Source organism: Charadrius vociferus, unplaced genomic scaffold, assembly GCF_000708025.1.
Source record: "Charadrius vociferus isolate BGI_N301 unplaced genomic scaffold, ASM70802v2 scaffold198, whole genome shotgun sequence".
In the NCBI taxonomy this organism is placed as follows: domain Eukaryota; kingdom Metazoa; phylum Chordata; class Aves; order Charadriiformes; family Charadriidae; genus Charadrius; species Charadrius vociferus.
Window position 1 is genome coordinate 2,716,757 of NW_009649951.1, and position 22,561 is coordinate 2,739,317.

The 22,561-nt window shown below is 38.0% G+C and overlaps 1 protein-coding gene across 1 annotated transcript in view; it reads left to right on the forward strand.

The window, feature by feature from the left end:
* Positions 1 to 22,561, forward strand: part of CCDC171 (coiled-coil domain containing 171) — a 163,198-nt gene that overhangs the window by 121,500 nt on the left and 19,137 nt on the right. Inside the window, exon 24 of the mRNA XM_009891512.1 lies at positions 1,170 to 1,376. Coding sequence (XP_009889814.1) covers positions 1,170 to 1,376 — 207 coding nt within the window. The remainder of the gene's footprint in view (positions 1 to 1,169; positions 1,377 to 22,561) is intronic.

Genomic DNA, 22,561 nt, shown 5'->3' on the forward strand with positions numbered 1-22,561 from the left:
ATGATAGACCAATAAAACTAGCGTCAACAGAAACCTTCTGAGACCTTTTCAGAAGAGAAAGGGGGTGGTAAAAGTTAACACAAGGATTAATTTTACTACTGTATCTTCTGCAAGGACCTGTTCATTGCCACTGTCACTGGAAAAGTATACATTGGTTTTGGCAGTACAGTAAAGAGTTGAATTTTGGACTGGAAGAGTGTAACCATCTAAAGATAAAACATTCTGTTTTAACATTGTGTTATTAACGGTGCTTGTAAACAAAATGTTTATTAGGACACATGAATTTTTTTTTGGAGACAATTGTGTTTATGAATAATACTTCTCACTAAGGTTACAAGGTTAAAATCCAATTTCAGAAATCATTTCTTGTCTAAAACGTTGTTGCCCACAAAGATACTTGGACTTGTCTAAGGCTAATCAGGTGATTCCTCAGATCTGAGACCTCTCTCTAGGGGGATTACTGAATGCAGATGTACTTGTGTCACACAGGCAGGAGGCCAGACACATAAACTGTCATAAATATGTAGCCAAGTATGTCTAGAATGAGACTGTTTAAGCTGTGCAACTTGCATACACTTGATGTATTTTTATTCCCTCTTTCTTTACTTTTCCACATAGGATAAAGGAGAAAGCTTTGGAGTTTGAGGGGGTTTTTTTTGTTCTCCTCTCCTTTCTCCTTTGTTTTCTTTTATTCTTGTGAAGCAAAGCACCATAAAGAAAATGCAGATTGTTTGTCTTTTTGAAACAGAAGATCTGTAAGAAGAGAGCTGTCACTAATGCAAATGACGTAAATATATCGGCAAGTGTACATTCAAAGGCTGTGGCTGTGGCTTTGGTTGTTTCCAGCAGAATAACATTAATTTCTTATCCTGCTTCTAAATTGGGTCAGCACAATGGGAAATTAGCACAAATAGAAAATATATTAATCAGTGCTGAATTTCGGTTTTAATGTCTTGAGATGATAATTGTTCAATGAAAGCTTTATTTGTGACTGCACAGCCTTTTAAGAAACTAAATGAAATTGTTTCACTCAAATTACTTCTTTTCTCCTCCAACCAGGCTTTCTTTCCGTTTTCTACTAGGTTTACATGTGTCCTGCTGAGCCTGTGCCCAGTGTAATTGGGTTGCTCCTTTTCCTGTTATGATTGTTTTTTGTTGTTTAAATCAAGATGACCACTTGTGTACTAAGGATTGGGAAGTCTGCCAAACTTGCTGCAGCGAGGTTTGCTTTCACTGGGATTGAGAGAGCTTTTAGCAAAGATTATGCTAGTCCTGTCTATGAAGGGCTATGCAGTGGCTTGATATGTTACAACGAAAACAAACAACTTGCCCCCACCAGCTCTCCAATGCCTGTGATTAAATGCAGAGCTTTTGAAGTAATTTGTGTCTGCCTACAGTACCAGTAAAAAGGTGATACTTTTTGCATTGTAGTAGGATCTGTTTGCCCTTACGTACAACACTCTGAGGAGAATACTACTCCTTCCTTTAGGAGCAGTTTAGTTTGAACCTAAGCATAAGCATTAATAGATATTGTTTTAAAATTTTAATGTAAAGGCAAAAATTTCAGAATGATAGATTCTCAAGTTTCCATGAAAACAGTATGTATTTTTATGGTATATTTTGTAGTATTTCATTTTTTCTTATTTAAAGCTCGTCCCTAATATTTGCAGAAGTTGCATAAAGCATGACTTCTGATAACTTCAGGCATCACAGCTTTCCAGAGTGACTTACATTTTAAAGTTTCAGCCGATACTGTTCTGTTCTGATTTTGAGGAAGAAGTTTTGCACTACATTTCTTTTGTATTAAAAAAGTAGAACAGATTTTTTTTTTTCTTGATTATTTTAAATGAAAGGGAGTAATGACTTTTCTTGAGCATCTATTTGGTTTCAGAGTTGTATACTTTGTTGGTTTCAATCCACTGTGTTCAATCAATATCCAGTTCTAGTAACATTGCAAGCAAAACTTTTCATGTGGGAGACAAACACAGCATTGCAGGTCTTCATATGATGCGTGCTTCTGTTCGTAGAGCAGTAACCTACTGCTCAGCGCTAAAACACATTTTTGAAGTGTCTTTTAGGTGTATACTATGTGTGGACCTTGTAAGATTGGGTTTTATGTCACTGTGTTGTGGCTGTCTCTTGATGTCTTGTATGTTGCGTAAGGTTCTTGCCCTCCCAACTGTCCATTGCATCCAGATTTGGGCCATTCATCAGTATTGATCTTGTCTATGTTCAGAAGGTACTGCTTTCCTAACTGACCTTTTTGTACTGAAATTCGCTAACTACATTGCCTTTCTCGCTATTCACACCACTTTTTTCCTCTTCTGTTGCTTTGGGTTTTGCTGATAATTGTAAAAACAAAACTGATGCCATAAGGCAACATCAGTGATTCTGACTCCTCATCTTTTATCTAAGACTCTGAATTGACGTCTCCATTCTCGTCTGCTTCTAGTCCAACCACTTTCCTTCTCGTCAACAGTGTTTAGATTCTGAGATTGCTATGTGTGCTCATGCTAATGCCAACAGAGAAGAACAGGAAGGGATATGATTATGATGGACAGAAGTGAGATGAATGCTGGAAATACTGCAAAAAGAGAAGAGAATTATTATGTGAGGTGCAGGGGAGTCAATAGCTGAATGTCTCTGTACTCTTCATTAGTGTCCAGCTATCTGTCTGTTGTACTCGTCTCTGATGATTCTTCCTCTGTGCAGAGAAAGACCCTGTGCATTTTTCATTCTCGAAACTCTTTAAAATTCAGTATGGCTGAAATACAGATTATTGGTTTTCTACCTAAACCTTCCCTTTTTTCTGTTGTTCCCTATTCCTGTATTTCTTTTCTGTTTTATTTTTAAAATGTCTTCTGTTTTTTTTTCTTTACCAAATGCTTCTGAAAATTCCCTTACATTTCTAAAATGTCATCTTCTTTTATTTCTGTTATCAAACCATAAACATTTTGTAATAGTTTTTGTTTGCAACCATAACAGTTTCACTCCTGTGCATTTCCTTGTTTTTTAAAATGTACTTTTTCTGAAGTGCAAGTACCACAGTCACAATTCTGTCCTTCATAACTGGCTGCATCCCCACGTTAAGGGTTATATCTGTAATTGGTAGAGCTATTAATAATAAGAGTTCACCTAAGAAGATGTCATTGATATGGCCATATGTAATCTTAACTATAAGGATGTAGGTTGCCAGAGGAGGAACAGAGAAGCCAGCAGTCAACCTCTAGCATGAAATAAGGTGGAGTATTATTTCACTGAGCACTTGAGTGAGTACTGGACTGTCACTGCCATTTTCTCTGTGAAATTTAAGAAACTGTCGTGTTTCCTTTCATGTGTCTCTTTCTTTATGCTTTCTTATGATTTTCCTTAGGAAAGCTTAATGTACTTAGAAGGTGGGTTTAGGGGAAGTATTTCACTGGTAGTAACTAACCGTACACATAATCAGTATCTAAGCAGAGACGATACCAGCTAAAATGTTCTTGTATTTCTTTTTTTCCTGCCTATTTCTTGTTCAGCAACATCTAGTGATATAAACATCAAAAACTGGACTGTGCTTCACGGTTTCCTATTAAATGAACTCTTGCCAGTTACCTTAACAGTACCAAATTCTGCTGCTTTGATCCGTTTTACTTCTTCTTTAGATACATTAGTTTATTAGTATGCTTGCACTTTCATTCAGAGTCGCAGTAATAAGTAGGCTTTGAACTGAGACCTTTTAAGTGCTGTACTGGGCAGTAGTATAGTCATAAGCAATTACTTTGTGGGTGCTGTGGGGAAACATGTGGCATGGTATTAGTCACATGGAAAGCACGTGAATCCATGGTGTCTGTACTGGCAAAGAGTTTGTTGCTACAAGCACAGTGTTGTGGGGAGTGGATGCAGTGACACTGTATTTTCCAGTGTGACCTGACACACATAAGGAACTGACGGAATTCAATTCATTACGAAATTTCTCCAGAAAGTGTTTTCGTAGCTTTCAGCCCTGAGATTTTGTGCCTGATGTCAGTACTGCTGACAGAATTTTAAGAATTTAAAATATTCTGGTATCAGTTTTGGGAAACTGAAGAAGCCACTGTTATATTACAAGTGGTCAGGTGTTTCTCTGATCCTGAATGTGCAGCTGATCTGGTGGTACCCCTTCCTTTTTCTGCTTTCACTTCAGAACCAAAGGACAGTAGGAACTGAAGGGGAAAATACAATAATTTATAAAGACAATGAAGAGAGAAAAGATTTTTGTGTAATGGAGAAATGGAAATTTGGGGAGCTAAAAGGATAACTTTAACTGAAGGAGGGAGAGTTTCAGATGGCTGAGAGGGGTGAAGTCAATGTTGGTAAGAAGAGCAGAGTTCTCTCACTAACCACAAAAACAACTGTTGTCTTTGGATGCTTCTCCTAACTGGGGTTGAAAATAAAATCACTCATTGCTTTATGTGGCTTTGCATCATCCTTTTTTTTTTTTTCCCCACAGTTGAGGCTGTGTTTGTCCTTTGTCTGGAAATGCCTAGTGATATCACTTAAAGTTCTGAAAGTACAGGAATTGTAGGTTTTGATAAGGTGACAGAAGCAAGTAGAGTGATCTTATGCATGAAGAATCCATATTTATTGTTGAGATGCTAGTAACGGACATAAGCTCTCATATTTTTCTGTTGAACTGCATTAAGCAAATTGTACACTTTTCTTACTACTCAGAGCAGTCAGCTCTCAGTTCTTGTGATCTACTTGAACCACAGTCATGGCGGGGAGAGAGAAAAGAAGTATTTAAAACTCAAACTTACCAGTTAACAACACCACTGAGTTTCTTCCTACTTAGCCAGGCTGGTCAGGGCAGTGGTTTTACACGTCTTTCCCCCATGCTCTTTGTTTCCTTGTCACCGGTTCAGTCTCTGTTTCAAGGCCGAGACCTGCATTTAACAGGGATCCAGTGCCTCACATTTAGAATTATGAGGATGGAACTGGAGAGAAAGAAAAAAAATCTGTTTGCCTTTTCACTTGCTGCATAGGAGAAAGGCACTCACTCCATCGGTGTCGTGTTAAATGTCAGAGAGTGTCTTTTGTGGGCCAGAGCCATATCTCTTGTGTTAGGACATGGAATGACTGATGTAGCTGGGGGAATTCTTCCCAGATGTTGCAAGAAGCAGATAGGTCCTGGATGAAAACTCTGCTTGGCTTTTCCACTACTTCATGCTAGCCTGATGCACCATTGAAATTCAAAGATTTTTTTGAAAGATTTGGAATTGAACTGGTTTTGTGAAAGATTTGGAGATGCTAGTTCTTAATTTGCCTTGCAAAACATAATCAGACTTGTTTTTATTGTTACCTTCTGTCATGCAGTGTTTTCTTGGAAATAGTTTGGGACAGAATTCAGATAATTCTAACTTTTGCTTAGTACTATTAACTACCGGTGCATGGTTTATTTACTGTGAAACATATGAATATTCTTAAAGTGATAGTAAGTAAAGAAAAATCTGACAGACCCTCAAGGAGACTTTCCCAACTACTGAGGTGATAATAGACACGGAAGAGTGAAAATATCACTATAGGCAAAAATAGAAAATTGTATTTGTAATGTTTACTAAGCTTGAGGTCTCTATCAGGCTGAATCCACAAAGCAGTAATATCTTCCAGAAACTATTTTTTTACTGAAATACTGTGTTTCTTACCTGATTTTAAGCAATTGGGCATCTCTTGCCAGCCTTACTGCATAGCCAAGGAATGCAGGTATCCTAGTGCAAATGCTCACCTTGTCATGTGGTATTGCTTACACAAGTAATCGTTGTAACCAAACAGTATAAATCATGTAGTTTAAACTATTTGCTTATTATATAGTACCCATAAAAAATAATAATATGAAACCGATATTATAAATCATGTTATGTAACTTAGAGCAAGGTGTTCAAAAACAGTTACAGTAATCCAACAACACACTTGCTATTTTGTAAAGAATACTTCTTTTCTATGCAAAAATTTTTTGATACTCAATATTCTAGGTATGTGAACTTTTAACTTGTCAAACTATTGTAACATATTTGAAAATTATAGTAATTTGATTAAAATGTTGCCTATAAGGCAAAAGGTTCAGTTAATAGAATCCATATGTAATTAAAATGCAGAACTAAATGTAATCAGACCCCAGTGACTGGTGCCTTCATATTGATAGTTTTACAATGGCCTCTGGGGTTGAAAGTTTATGTTAAAGTTAGTAATGTAGCTGTGCTCCAGAAAAAGAGCAAGACAGTTTAGCCTTTTCAGGTATGGCGACATCCCAAAGTGATAGTAAAACAAGAAAAATAGTTGATAATCTGAATTTTAGGGGTGTCTTCCACTGGCAGGTGGTAGAAGCACAAGACTGCTGGGGTGTACTAGCCAGAGAATTGCATTCAGCAGCAATACTGCTACATAAACATCCCCAAATGAAGGATCTTGCTGTGAGCAAGTAACAGTGGATTTCTTTAATAATATAGTTACTTAATTTGTGTGAATTCATGTTTGAATCATCTGAAAGTTATAGACACAACACTATGTACCAAGCCACAAAAGAAGTTTAAAAAAATTTCCTGAACTTAAAAAAAAATAAAAATTATTTTCTCTGGACAGTTTTAAGAGTCGACATCCTGTGTTAGAGTTCTCTAATCATCACCAGCACAATTTACAATCAGAACACACAGAGAGCCAGTTCAGACCAGCTCATCTGTTGACTTTGGCAGAAGCCCTTAATCTCACTGTGTGCAGCTGCCACTTGAGAGCTGGGGACTCGGCAGAGAGCCGAAGGAGGGTGGGATGCAGGGTTGGTCAAGGCATGAACACATAGGCCTGCTTCATTTCAACAGCCGTACACTGCTTTTTTTATAGTCTTTTCATTTTACAGCCTTTTTTTTTTTTTCTTAAAAAAAAAAAACCCTGAAATTAAATGAGGACCTCTCATGAGCCACTGCGCTCCAGGCATAAGAAATTGTAATGTCTGGCTTCCAGAAACTGTCCCGTCAAAATGTGCTTCTGATTAGGTGGCTTAATTACAGCTGTGAAAACAATGTTGATTTAGGCCTCAAGATTCCAGTGCATGTCAGCCGTTATTAGCTAGCCTTGGACTGAAGCCACCATTTTAAAACTCTGTACCACTAAAGTCACACACTGCCTGACAACTTTTTATTTAGGCAGAAATGTTGCCAGAAGCAACACATTTTATGCAAAATATTTTTCATTGCGCAAATTTCAAATGTGACACTGTTGATGGACATAAAATGGGTAGTTATGAGTGGACTTCACCAAGTCCAAAACCTAACTTTTGCAAAAAAAAAAAACCAACAACCCCAACACCACCCCCCCCCATTTCAAATAATTTTTATAAAGTTTGACTGACATAATGCTTAATTTTAATTCCTTTAATTCAGTTTTATTCCAAATCCAGCATGTTGGTTTAACCACCCAATTTTATTGCATCTAAATTTTCCTGACAGTTTCATTTGCTGTTGGGAAATAAAATTGCCATTTTTGCAACATGGGAAATAATGGCTAGTTTCAAAACCAATATGTTTGAAACTTCCTTTGCCTGAAGCAGGTTAAGGCACACACTCAATTTACTTTAGGGGGAAAAAGCTCATTAAATAGTTTTTAATATTTTAATATAATTTAAGTAACTGCTTTCACAGTGGGAAGGCTTATTAGGCCCACGTATTTACACCTGCAGAGAGGTAAATGCTTGGGTAATTAGGTGGTTCCCAATACTTCAACTTTTCAGTGTAGCTGCAGAGTTTATCCTGTAAACACAGTAGAAGGACACAATGCTTTTGCTGCATTTAAATATTACGTTTCCACTTGTAGTATTTTGCTTTCAAGTGCTGAAGAAGGAGGTTTAAGTGGGGTTGGTTTGTTGTTGGGGGTTTGTTGTTGGTTTTTTTTCTTTGTTTTGTCTGTTTTTAAAGTCTCCTTAATGACATGAATTGGCTAAGGAATGTGGGTGAATGTGTGTGGGTGTTAGCTCTCGGCAGAGACCGGTGCTTTGGAAAAGCAAGATCTACATTCTCACTTCATAGTTGCCATGAAATTCCAAATGTCCATGCTGTGCAGTTTAATGGAAACCATGAAGTTCCTAAATGACCGCAGGTTTGTTCCGATGTTCAGCACAAAACAAATCTTTCAAGTCATTGGCTGAGTCGCAAAAAAGGAGGGTCATGTTTTCAGGAAGCTAATCTCCTTTCCTTTTTTTTTCCTTCATGGTTTGCATTTCTATGGCATTAGAAATGTGTTTCTAGTGAGGTACTGGAACTACCAGCTCACAAACAAGGGTCCTCAGTTCCCAGGGCTGAAAACAAGACACTTGGAAGCTGAAGCTGTATTCATCTCTTATCCTAAATGCTCGGGCCAGTGCAACAATTGTACCTCCTGGAGCAACTAATTGGAAATTGATTTAGAGAAACTAATGATTTGGATAAGGAAACAAGTCTAAAGTATAGGTTCAAGTTTGCCCTGTAAAAAATCATCATGCATTCATTCTCTGCAGGCAGCTGATTAACAGAGAAAAAGGAATTGAATGCCTGCGCTTCATTTTGTTTGGTTTTTGAAGGAGAAATACTGGAATGAGCTAGTCTTTTATTTTCTTTGCAAAATGGTACATGGGGTTTCCTGAAACCGAATGTTTCAGAAAGGTCCCAGTTGCTGTGGAGGGCAACTGTGAGCTGGGAGACAGCCGTGTGATGCCATTTTCCTTATTAGATGTTTTTGCAGTGGTTTTCAAAATGTGTTTTATCAGTAATATACAATGAGTTTTATTCACCAGCTGCATACGTTTGCTTCCTGTTTTCTACACACCCCTTTTTCTTTTGCCTTTTTCCCACACCTCTCAAAGTGACATTTTCAGCACATCAAATTAAAAGAAACTTTGGTATATTACTATATATACTGCTAATGCTGCAGTAGAAATAAAAGTATTGGCAGTGCTGGACAGGCTGTTATTTTGAGAACTGGATATTATAGACCAGGACAGTTAACCCCGGGAAAAAGTTTTTACAAAAGAACAGAGCTGAGGACACAATTTTACTGGCTTTATAGAAGAAAAGGAATATTCTCTACAAAGGCAGACAAATTCACTTCTTTCCAGACTCAAGGACTTTTACTCAGGCCAGAAGGTGCTTCCTCCTCCCTTTTGAAGAAGTTATTTCAAGAAAGAGAGCTGGGAAGCTTCCATTATTCCCTGCTAAACTGTGGGTTAAGCATAAAGGGAACATCTGTTTGTTCTGAGACTGTGAATTTGCTGAGAAATTTTTGTAGGGGATTAAAGCATAGCTGTGCCTGAATGAGTCTAGCTCAGATACTTAAGTGGCAAATGAAGCCATGCAATCCGGATTGTCATCTTCCTGATGTTTTCTTGACAGTTTAAATTTAGATCCTGTGAGGTATACTGTTGTGAATAATTATTTTCTTCTTCTGACACCTATTTGGTTTTGTGTTTCAAGCTGAGTATATAGAGCACAGTCTATAAGAAGAAAATTCAGTGCTGATCTTCAGGCATTAGCTTTGATAAATGGTACGAGATGTGTAGATGCTACCTGTGAGTTGAAATTCCATTGAGTGGGATGATAGGTGGAAGGATTTTTGTTGCCTCTTGTGGTGTTGCTTGATTACTTTCTGCCACTTGCTCATTGCCCAGTTCTCAGGGAAAAACGGTAAGGAAGTAAGACCTAGACCAGTGTTTCCAGGAGTCTGCTTCTTTCTCAAACAGCCTCAGAAATGCATATATGTGCAGCATGCCCCACTTAAAATGTAGTGTGGATAATGCTACATGCACCCATTTAAAAAAAAAATTTAAAAAAATTGTGCTGACACTTAACTGGATTGGGCGGGGAGAATTTATTTAAGCGTAAAACTACATTTAAAATAGTGGGGAAGTAAGTATTCCTCTCAAAAGACGTACCTTCAGTGTTTGTAAAACAACATCTCATGTTTAGAGGTTTTTGTTTCCCTCTGGATGGCAGGGAGAAGGCCGATGCCCCACCACCAGAGAATTCAGTGCCAGCTAGCAGGCAAACTTTCCTCCACAGGGGACAACTGTCTCTGATGCTGTATCTCCTCTCCATCTCTGCTTCTGGTGCACAGACTGGAAGGAAAGTCATGGGAGCACAAGGCTGGGCATCACCTAGACCCTCTAGACCCTTGGTTCCACAACAGATTTCTCAGCGGTCAGACCTCACCTCGCTAGTCCAAGCAGAGGAGGAGCGCGTCCTCCGCAGGCCAAAGGGGGACAATGAGAGCGATAAAGAAGGGTAGCTGTAAACCATAACAGTCTCCTTTACTTTGTGCCTTTCTGGAATTTATAAAATCAGATTGTTTTTCTGTTGGTTTGCTCGTGCTCTTTTCCCCTGCCTTCTACAATTGTGCGTGTTTGCATCCTTTTCAACTGGGAAAAAAAGAACAAACCTTTGCGTTCCTTTCTGTGACATTTTTGCAGTAGAGTAATGTGTTTTTGTAGGAATGCATGTGTTTGCCTACTTCCATTGCCTGATTGCTTGCATTTTGTACTTTAAGCATAAAAGTTAATGTGAGAAATTAAAAAAAACACCTTTAAAATACGTTAGAGAGTATGACTTGCTGAGATAAAAAGACAGGAAATTCAGAGTTAGGGCGTGAAGCATAACACTGTTCTTAACTTGTAATTTTATTCCTGTAATGTTGATGTGATTTAGGGGAATACAGTCAGCAAGTTACATCTTAATGTTTGTTTTTATTGGGTTTTACATATTTAAGTCACGTTGCTTCAGTATATATTTAGTTAGTTAGTTAGTTGTTGTTACTGTTTTTAAATTATGTATAAAACCTTTTTGTGGAACCCACATTATGTAGTGAAGTCACAGTTTTTCTAGTTGATCATGGTAAGGACCTGTTTCCTCCAGAGACTGGGCTCCCTGAAGCAGTTTGGCCTGTTGAATAAACCGGTACTTGAACAAATTTAAAAAATGTGAAATGAGTGCACAGTAGGGTAAAGAGCTTCATTGTTGTCTAAAAGGATGCTATCATGATAATAATCTTGATTTTTCAAATAACTTTTGTTTTCTTCAGTTTGCATAATGGTTCGGTTAAAGAAAGAGATTTAGAAACGAATGTACTTCTTAAGCTATATCTTTCCTTTCCCATGTTACAAGAATTGGGGTTTTTTTGTTGAATTGTTTCAGGAATGCTACCTTTTGGAAAGGAAGGACTATCTCTTTGTTAGGCCATCAATTGACTTTTTTTTTTTTTTTTTTTAAAATGGAAAGGGCACCTTTAAAATGCCCAGTAAGTAATAAAAATTACTAAAAATATAGGCAAGAATGGTGTGGTTATTCACCAGCAGATTTTCCCTGCTACATGTGATGATATTAGGAAAGCAAAGTGCCGTTATGATGATGCAATGATTCCATTTCATCCTTTTCAAATGGTGTAACTGCTTTAATTCCTACAGCTTTTTAGAGAGGGACGCGAGGAACCTTTAAAGCCACATTGCTTTAAGACATCACACTTTTGGATCTGGCCCTCAACTGAAATTGACCCATAAACCCATAGTTCACTCAGTAAACATCACCATAAGGTTGCAATACTTGCCTCTCTTAAATTTGTATTCTAACCACTATTTTGAAAATCTTTTGTCCTATCCATGTGTTGTCGGTGATTTGACAAAGAAAGCCCTTGGAGGCCAGAGTCAAAATAATGAAATGATTCACTAATTTTTCAGCTTTTGTTGAGTACCAAGGGTCTCATGTGATCACAGAAGGATCAGCTCATATGGTGGTTGTACGCTAATGGTCAGGGACCTGTTAGTCTTTCAGACTCTGTGTGACATCAAGTTTTCTTTCACAGTAAATGCATTGCACTCTTTTGGGAGCCTGAGCGTGTATTGTAATCTAACCGGGACTTTGCAAAGTTTCCTAACACTTAAGGTCATCCAGTTTCGTTTTTTTGTGCATGTCAAAGCAACCTCTTGCTTTAGGAATTTCTGGTTTAATTTAATAACTTCCTTGAAGTTAACTAGAGCATAATCTAATTGGGAGCTCTGAATAAAGGAATTTAGGATATCATTCTGGAGCGTACAAGGCACACCACATTACTGAAAGGATTTTTTAATATTGTGTTCCAGCTTTCTTGTTTTACAAAGCGAAAAGTTGAAGAAACCTCTTTCCAAGTGTCCTTCTAAGTTCTTCATGACTCTTAAGATAAAAATTTTACATGCCTGATGAAAAGTTTGTAGTGTTGTGTGTGGTGGTGGTGGGTTCTATTTTTTAGGTTTGTTTTGTTTTAACTCTTCTGTGCTTTCAGAACACTCATTTGGCATACAGATACGAAAGGATAAAATTCCATTAGCTTTTTTTAAATGTTGATTCACATAAAATATGATCGGTATGCAGGAAATATTAGTTCCGTTTGCCTAGTGGACTCGCTCTAACTGCATTTTCACCCTCACAGAAAGTGATGAACTAGTGCCCGAGCTAACAGCAGTTCTTAGAGGCTGATTGTGCTCAGGAATCTAATAAGTATAAAAAGTTCTGTTGAAGTAATTATTAGACTTTTTTATTTAATTTCAGTCTGAAGTATAACTGTATATATGAATTCAGCCAAAACCAATAGAGACAGTAAACCTAACTCACCCACACTCAAGTTGTTTATAACTGATAAGCTTGATTCCTTGCCCAGTTAGTGTAATTTGGATCTTGCATTTACAAAAGACCTACATGTTAGCCATCAACTGAAATTGAGCCTAAAATATTTTTTTTAGGCTATTCAGATATCAACTGATATTTTATAAGCAATACTGTCAGAAAGCCAACTGTTTTCCCTGATCATTACTGTTGTAAAACTACCCTTTAGAACTCTATTGAATATATACTGCTTCAGATATTGCATGCAATTTGTGGGAGAAGGAGTTAATTCCCTCCTGAAATTCCTTCAACTAAGTTTTACTGGGGATGAACGAGCATTAACATGCTTGGTTTGGATAAGCAAACAAAAGTTTGAAAACTATCCCAAACGTACAGGGATCCAAATGTACCTCCTCCCAGTGAATCTTTCTCTAAGCTAGTTTATGGGGGAGGGCGATGGAGCCCTTATCATCGTGCACAGATCCATGGAACCTGATGAGATGTATCTGTGGGTCCTGAGGGAACTGGTGGATGAAGTTGCAAAGCCACTATCCAGTATATTTGAGAAGTCGTGGCAGTCCAGTGAAGTTCCCACTGACTGGAAAAGGGGAAACGTTACCCCCATTTTCAAAAAGAGAACTATAGACCAGTCGGTCTCGCCTCTCTGCCCGCCAGGATCATGGATCACATCTTCCTGGAAACTGCTAAGGCATGTGGGAAGTAAGGAGGTAATCGGTGACAGCCAACGTGGCTTCATTAAAGGCAAATAGTGTCTGCCAAATACGTTGGCCTTCTGTGGCAGGGTTACAGCATTGGTGGATAAGGGAAGAGAAACGAATGTCATCTACGTGGACTTTTGCAAAGCATTTGACGCCGTCCCACACAATATCCTTGTCTTTAAACTGGAGAGACAAAGATTTGACCAATGGACCACCCGGTGGATGAGGAACTGGCTGGATGGCTGCACTCAAAGGGTTGCAATCAGTGGATGGATGTCCAAGTGGCCACCAGTGACAAGTGGTGTTGTTCGGGGGTCGGTACTGGGAACAGTACTTTTCAACATCTTTGTCGGTGCCGTGGACAGTGGGATTGAGTGGACCCTCAGCAAGTTTGTCAATGACACCAGGCTGTGTGGTGTATTTAACACACTGGAGGGAAGGGATACCATCCAGAGGGACCTGGACAGGCTGGAGAGGTGGGCCCGTCCCGGAGTAGAAGGACTTGGGGGTGTTGGTTGATGAGAAGCTCAACATGAGCTGGCAATGTGTACTTGCAGCCCAGAAAGCCAACTGTACCCTGGGCTGGATCAGAAGAATTGTGGCCAGCAGGTTGAGGGAGGGGATTCTGCCCATCTAGTCCGCTGTCAGGAGACCTCTCCTGGAGTACTGCATCCAGCTCTGGAGCCTCCAACATAAGAAGGACATGAACCTGTTAGAGCTAGTCCAGAGGAGGGCCACGAAGATGATCAGAGGGCTGGAGCACCTCTCCTATGAAGACAGGCTGAAAGAATTGGGGTTGTTCAGCCTGGAGAAGAGAAGATTCCAGGGAGACCTTGTAGTCGCCTTCCAGTATTTAAAGGGGGCCTACAGAAAAGAAGGGGAGGGACTCTTTATCAGGGAGTGTAACGACACAATGAGGGGTAACAGTTTTAAACTGAAAGAGGGTATATTTAGGTCAGATATTAGGAAGAGATTCGTTACTGTGAGGGTGGTGAGGCACTGGAACAGGTTCCCCAGAGACGTTGTGGATGGCCCCTGCCTGGCAGTGTTCAAGGCCAGGCTGGATGGGGCTTTGAGCTACCTGGTCTAGTGGAAGGTGTCCCTGCCCAGGGCAGGGGGTTTGGAACTAGATGATCTCTAAAGTCCTTTCCAACCCACACCATTCTATGATTTTGGCCGGGAGGTAGCAGGCTACACATCTGCAGTGGACAATCCAGAAAACATACACTGCATTGTCTAGTGCAAAAGGGTGGAACTGTTTGTCCTCCTTTTAAAATCATTGATGATTTTAAAAATAAACTTCTTTTTGAGAAAATGAAGTTGACAGTAGTGATAGTTCACTTTTAAGCATGTGGTATAAGTCAATCATTTTTTGCTCTATCACTAGAGGTTCTTTTTAAGAGGCTAATCAATTTAGTACTGCTATTTAGATGAACTGAGATTTAGATTAGCCTATAGCCTAATGCAAATGCAGATGTTCTTACTCAGCATGTGAGTGTTTGTATTTTGAATAACACATTACAATCAGTCTGTTTTTCAAATAGGTGCAGATTGGTTGCATAAACCGTATCTGTTTCCAGTTTGTGATCCTAATTCTGTTGTCTCCAAAAAGCAAACATCAGTCAGCTGTTTGATAAGGGATGCTAAAGGCTGTCAATTCATGGGATCAGCATTTCCCTTCTAACTCCAGGATTATGGACATCACCAGATTATATTCTAACAACCAAGTGGACCGAAGTAACTTTTTGCTCACTTTAAGGTTTTTGGAGAGATCTGCAATAATATCCTTGACTAAGAGTCCTTGTGTGTGCTTGGCACTCATTTTAAGTCTGAGTAGTACCATTTTCCTACTTCAAATCTGAGTGAGATGTTCGCTACATTTTTTTCTGTTCCTGCAAGACTACCCATTTTTGCATCACCAACCTCTGCCAGAGGTGTGCAATCTCCAAGTTCTTATGACTTGGTTCTTTTCATCACCTTTCATAAAGATAAGTTGATTCTATGTCCTTGCCATGAATTCCTGTCAAGAGAGGTATCTGCTTTACACCTCAATTGATACATTTCCTTTTCGTTTTCCTTCCTTCATGCTTATGGCTTCTTTTGAGCTTCCACTTTCTACAAACTGGATGTCTGCTTCTCTTTTTGAAAATCAGATTTCTTGTGTGAAAAAAATGCCCTTTCAATGGTTTTTAGAGAGAACTTCACGGGGACTTGTCCCTGTAGATATGCTGGGGAAGCAAATAGGTTACGTAGCCTATCTGAACTTGCTGTGGTTTAGCAAATACCAGAATCTGAAAGGGCTTCGTGAATAGTCTTTTGAGTCTTGCCTTTCTGGAGTTCTTATAGTTGAAACCCATAAGGCCACCAGAAGGCATTGACTACAGCGACTCCTAATTCCGCTGTCCGCCAGTGCTCATCCAGTGCTCATCCAGACTGGTCCACCCTTGGTTTACAACATGTCTCTTCAGCAAAGAGCACTTGAACATCATCAGTACTTATTGTGTGTTCGATTTTTTAAGGGCCTTTTCTGACCTACTCCACATATTTAATACAAATATACTTGAGAGAAGTAGTGAGCAAACTGGAGTATTCTCAATGCATCTGTCTGTAAAGTAACAGTGAGTACCTGTGTTTGCTCTTGTTTTCGTTTAAGCTGTCAGGGGAATCCTAAAATGTTGATTCCATTTTTTCAATTGTTCCTTTGTTTTGTTAGCTACATAGATAAATCTTATTTCTGAATATTATGCCTCAGAAATATTGCATATTTGGCAGAAATGCATAGAAAAAATTAATCTTCTGAATGCCTAAAGATTTTTTAATGCAAGAAAGCTGAATCATAAAGACACGCTGATTGTTCCTAGACCTTTCTCCTTTATGTTGTTAAGTTTTAGTATTAGAAATAATTACTTTTTCCCTCTTTCCCCCTTGTATCTGTATTGCTGATACAGTATATCTTTATTAATTATAAAGTGATTGAAGTATTTTACTGAATCAGTGTATTTTTTTTTTTTTTTTGGCCAAAATGTTTGTGATTATTAGCTCTACGATTTTGCATTAAAATTAGTCTTTGGTAGAAGGTAGATTAATGCACCACTGGCAAAGGTCTGCTGTCCTTGTCCTGCTTAACAGCAGAATGCCTAAATTGTAGTTGCTCCAGTTCGGAGCAAACAGACAAAAAGGAAGGTAGCTAAGCATTTTGCTGTGCGTGAGCAGTTAGAGGGCAAGCAGACACCATGCACCTTGACCACCTATTATGAAGCTTTTTGCTGCAATGTCAAGTGAAAGCGAGTTAATTGGGTGAAGCTGTAGAGCATGTTAGGGGCATGGTAAAGGGTTGCTGTCTGACAGCTGAATGTCAGCAGAAGCTAGTGAAGTGTGGCTGAGAGACAGAGACCTGTCACAAAGTTCATGTGGACTATAGCACAGTTAGGGAGATGAAATGTGGTTCTGTCTCACTTTCTCCCTCATTGCATTCAAGCACCTTAAGATTTCACACTGTATGTGTCAACCCTTGTTCTCTAAGCTGTTTTCTCCTAACACTTCTGCATTCAAATGATTGGACAGAAGATGCTAATGTTTGGCAAAATGAATGTAAATACGCTTTTTTCCTTTTTCTGCTAGAGCGGCAGTATACATGCAACTCAGACGAAACTTTGAAGGCTTACGTCAGACAGTCACACTGTCTAGGAATTCGGCTGATGACTGAATACATTTCTCAAGAGAATATGAAGTTTGACACTTTAACTAGTTGGATAGGGACTGTTTTCCCACTAGCACAAGCAGCAGAGAAGGCTAAGTGGGGAGGACTACTTCATGAGCTGCTTGTGTCTCAGCATGGTGTCTTGAGTGTTTTAGTCTCTAGTTTTAGTCACTTTCTCCTCTTCTTTCTAGAAAGAAGCAAAGACATGAGAGGGAGCCGTGAGAGAGAGAAATACTGATCTGAGGCCATGAAAAGCTGTGGGAAAACTCACATAGCAGGAAAGGCTTTCTTGGAAGCAAGAGGAGCATCAGTTAAAGATAGCGACAATCTTACACACTGATGCAAAACACAGAGAGGTGTCAAAACAGTTTAGTAAGAGTATTCAGTACCTTTCAATGTTGTTTGCAACACGCAGCACAAGATACACCAATAGCCATTTGGGTTAGCTACTCAGATTAAAAATAAATAAATAAAAGTTGCTTCAATTCTTGAGAAAGTGGAAAGACAGTGGTAGGCAGTATGGGCAAAAAGTACTAAAGAATTGGAAACTTGGATTGAAATCAATACCGGCTGAGCATTTAGCTGTGAAAATAGTGCACTACATAGTTTGTCTAATATTTTGATATAATTAGGGTAATGCAGAGAATTTGACCTGAAAATGGGAGACTGCCGTGTGTATTCCAATGAATCATCTGGAAGAGAAACTTACTATGTAGGCTGTATGGTGGATTTTGGCCAAAAATATTTAGAAATCATCAAAATTAGCAATGCAAAGCCAACAAAACATTGAAGGTAAGATGTTCATCTGGTGTGATAATCCATCCAAGCCCATGCGTTCTTCAAACATACCAGGTTTAAGTATGTTTGAATAAAACAGGATTTTCTTTTAGAAAAGCAAATACAATATTATGAAATCTTTGTCTTAATTGCTTCTAATTGAGCCTCTGGAGCGTGATTTCACTGAATGCATTAAATGCTAAAGCTTTAGAAAAGCAGAAAAAAAATTTATTTCCAGATATTTCAGACTCTCATGCTTGTTTAAAAACTCCTGAAAGTGGAAGAGGGAATTCTTTGATAATGAAAAAAGCCATTAGTATTGTTGGCTAGCAGCACCCAAAGTGTGTTGTGTGTTTACCTTTCTGACTTAATATGCAACGAGCTGGCAGCCCATTGAATTATTCTCTGATAGCAAATTGTTTGCAGGATCCAGGCAGGAGTGCTGACAATTAAAATTTATACCGAATGTTACCGTTTTCCTACCTTGTGTCAGAGCAGCAATTTAGTCCTACTGCCTCAGCATACAGAATTGCAAAATCATTGACACTGGAGCTTTGAAGGAGTTTGTTAACTAGTACTGTACTGCACTAACGCCCACTAGTAATACTTTCCATTTTAAGCACCAGTTTCTACCATTTTCAACGGTCTGGTGTTTTATTTATTTCACTGAGAATGAGGAATGGCTCTGGGAGCTACTTTTAACAGCAAAAGAATGAGCAGCATACAGGAACTTTTGGCATTGTCTGGCAAAAGTCAACTCAGTTTTGGAAACAGCAGTCTGAGAAGTTGGTAGTGAATGATCTGAAAATGTGCGTCTTTATAGGGAAATAGGTGTTCCACATAAATGCTTCAAAATGATTATTGAACACGGTTGTTTCTTTAACACTTACTGGAATTGCTGTTGCAACAGTGAAACAGTGCAAGCTACAACGATAGCATAGGTGGGAGAGACTGAAAACAGCATTGTTGGCCATTTGATTTGCTGTCTACTGGTATTACTGTGTATATGTATGTTCTAGATTTGAGGTGAGAGGAATCGGTATCAGAAATCAACTGTGGAGAAATACATTAACTGTTTCTCACGTTCCCCCCATCGCTCTGTGCGTCCGTGCTTACTTTACATTTCTTCTTACTCTTGAGGAACTGTGCTACAGCCTTCCAGAAATTTTAGGGGGTGCTAGAATTCAGAAGAAACTACCCGTTGCTCCTCCCTCTGCACTTCTGTTTGCTGTCAGGCATGCTCACACACCTAAGTATCCTGTAATCTGGAGATTTTCAGATTACGCTTTGGCTTTGTAATCCAACAGTTGTCTTTAATTTAGTTTGAGATATAACACTGAACTTATTACTGCATCTGCATCATCACACAGGGAACCCCCATAACGAAGTCTTCGTATTATGTTGCAACTTCAGTATTACCCTGTCTGCCCTTTTATTTGATTCCTTACTCGGTCATTTTCTGTTCTGATACTAAGATGTCTCATTACTTTCTTACCTCAGTGGAAGCCATATATGCAAGCTTGTTATTTACAACCCAGGAGCCTTAACTCACAAAAACCTTACAACTTCTTATTATTATGATTTTTTTATAATAAAGAATCTTATCTGTCGTAAGAAAGTGGAAAGGAAGTTTGGGCTGCGTTTTGAAATGAAATATTTGAAAGTAGTTTGAAGTGATTAAAGTGAGTGGAAAATCCCAAAATTGGATGGAGTTCTTGTTGCAGCATACGAATAGTAGAGGGCAACTGAAAAGTTGTAGTGTGGTATTATAGTGAAAATTGTGGTGCAGTAAAGTTATCCTTGTGTAGACTTTGAAGGGTGATTTGTGGCTTCAGCTCTGGTTATAGATTTTACTCCTACAATTGAAGATAAACAATATACTTCTAACAGTGAATTTCTTCATGTAGTTATCTGTTTGCACCATTGTCATAACATGTACGTAGTCTTCTAATTCCAAGTGTCTAACTGTGCAAGTTAGGCAAGTATTCTACAAGCATTTTTATATATATATATATATTTATAAAAGCAAAATTTGGTGTCTTTGATAACAACATGATGCTTTTGAGTAGGCTGGGATAGCAATAAAAACCTATATAAGGATAATAATACGTGATGGTATACAGTATTTCCTCACAATATCATACATAATAAAGCCACCCACTATAAATCAGTTTTAACTTTGGTAAAACAGCTCATGTATCATGAGACAACCTGTAAACTAGATCCTAAATGTGATCATAGGTTAGTCACAGAAGAAAAACTGTAGAGAAGAATTGTCTTAGAAATCTTTTTCCATGTCTAATACTAAAAAATTGCTTGAGTTAACTATAGTTTAGAAAGCGATTATTCCATAATATAGACTAACCTTTCATATTTTGGTCTTTGGGAAAACATGTTTTATAAAGTTAGGCTATCAAACTTTGAAAAATGACCATAGGACACGACCAATTACTATATTACATAAATATTTTGAAAGCATATTTTTGCTAGACGTGTTGTGTCCTAAATATCTATTTGCCTGATGAAGTGTAACAGTTTAGATGGAATCATTTACAGCTTATCGGGTAAATAAAAGTGCTATGCTAAAGATTTACCTGAACAGACACCTTATTTAAGATACATAATTCCTCTTTTAAAAATTACCTAAATGCGTATTTATGTGATGGATTATCATCACAGCTCTGGCATAGTCATTTGAGTTTGTCAATTTAATACATGTTTTAGAAAGGTGTCTAAATACAATAATGTTGAAAGAGGTCTGTTGGGGAAATTATAACTGCCTTTAAAATTCCTGCGTAGAGGTATGTGTTCAAACAATGAGTGCTATAACAGTTCTGAGTATTTTTCCTTCTAACCTATAGAATCCTATTTTCTTATTCATCATGAGTGTATATAGTGATATTGGATCAAAACAGTTCTTACGAGTAACAGCCAAGATTTATCTTTACATCAATCACATTACTATTAGATCCGGTTTCCCTTCTATTCAATGAATAGTATTCTGTTCTGTGTAAGTACAGCGCAGAATCTGGGTAACTAAACCAGAGCTTTTTTCCCCCAACAGTGAAGCTTTTACTGTAACATAGTCTATTGACTTGCTGCCAATCATTAAGTTTCATACGTTTTTTTTGCAACCCTCAAAGGAAATCTGATTTCTTACCTCCTTACTGGGATTTTGATGCCATATTCTTCAAAAAAAACCTCACTATGTCTGGAAGAAGAGTAATATGAGAGTGTAATCGTAGCATGTGATTTTTACCCATTATGATATGCTGATTAATTGAAAGCAGTACAAACCAATATGTTTAAATTTGTCTTCAGTATTTGTTATCCAGAGTGAAACCCCTTTATAGCTTATATCTTACTGATTTCATTTTTTTTACACACAGAAGTGTTTTTAGAACATCACAAGTTATTTGCATATTTCAATGTTGTTATAATGTTATTTTATGAATGACTCTTAGAATTTTGGCCATGTGGTCAGCTGATTAAAGTGTACAAGTAACAGACTGTTAATCGGTGTAATAGGTGGATGCCTTCTTTGAGATCTCATTTCAGACGCACTGATACAAATGCAGTAAATCTTGTTTGTGCTTTGGCTTTGTAGTGGTTCCCATTCTGCATAGCATTGAGCCCAGAAGGACTGAAAACCTAGGCTGTTACAGATCTTACTTGGCAGTTCTGCTGGTTGTCTTATCCTCATTACCACCATAGTTTAGAAAAACTCAGGGCACTACCTCATTCTAACTATCTACGTGAAGTAGTCATCCAAATTTGCTACTGTATGGGTTCTTAATGAAAGTTTAACATAACCTAGCTGTTTACAGTAGATGTTATATGGCTTGTGGTGAATCAGGAAATCAAAAGAGTCCATATCAAAGGAAACCGTTGAAGTAGGTGTTAGAGGCAACCATTGATTTTTTTCTTCAGCAATAATAACAGAGGAAAGGGGAATCTTTCATGAATGTGTCTTTATACATAAGATTGAGTCTGGATTTTTTGAAATATGAATATACACATGCCCTTCTGCCTCTCCCTGGATATCTATGACTATATATATTGGAATCTCTGCCTCTGTATATATGCATTTCTGCCACTGTGTGTCCGTGTTTATGTATACATGTATACTCTTCCTGAAATGCCAAAGACAAGGTGTTTAAAACCTCAAATACACCATAACAATCTTTCAATATCTTAAATTTTCCCTTTTCCATAATTATGCTTTGCATGTGAAGTTTTCATGTATTTATGACCTGATGAAATAATTGATGGTTATTTCCACAGCTATGTAGTACATTGGGTAAAATAACCTTGGTAAAGGGCAGAAGAGCAATATGGCATTGTGTATTCTTAAGTTTGTTTATTACTATGGATATTTAGGGGAATACGGATTGTCTTCATTTAGCATTTAAAAATTATTAATGCTGAAATACTGATATTTTCCATAATCTTTCAAAGCAGGATGCACAATGTTTTGCTGCTGGAAGTTGTTTAATACTGAATTTTAACTGGTCTAACCTTTATAACTTTGACTGAATGTCGAGACTCATTGAAATATGAATCATGTTCCACATCAACGTACATTCAGTGTATATTCTCTGGCCATCTTCTAACAGACTAACATTTGAAGAGTAGTAAGTGATTTCAATTGATGGTAAAATATATTTAAAAGTAAATGAATACCTTCCGTGTTCAGCATGGCATATTTTTCCTAATAACAGTGACAGGGAGACTGTAGAATAAATTTGTTTGCTTGATTG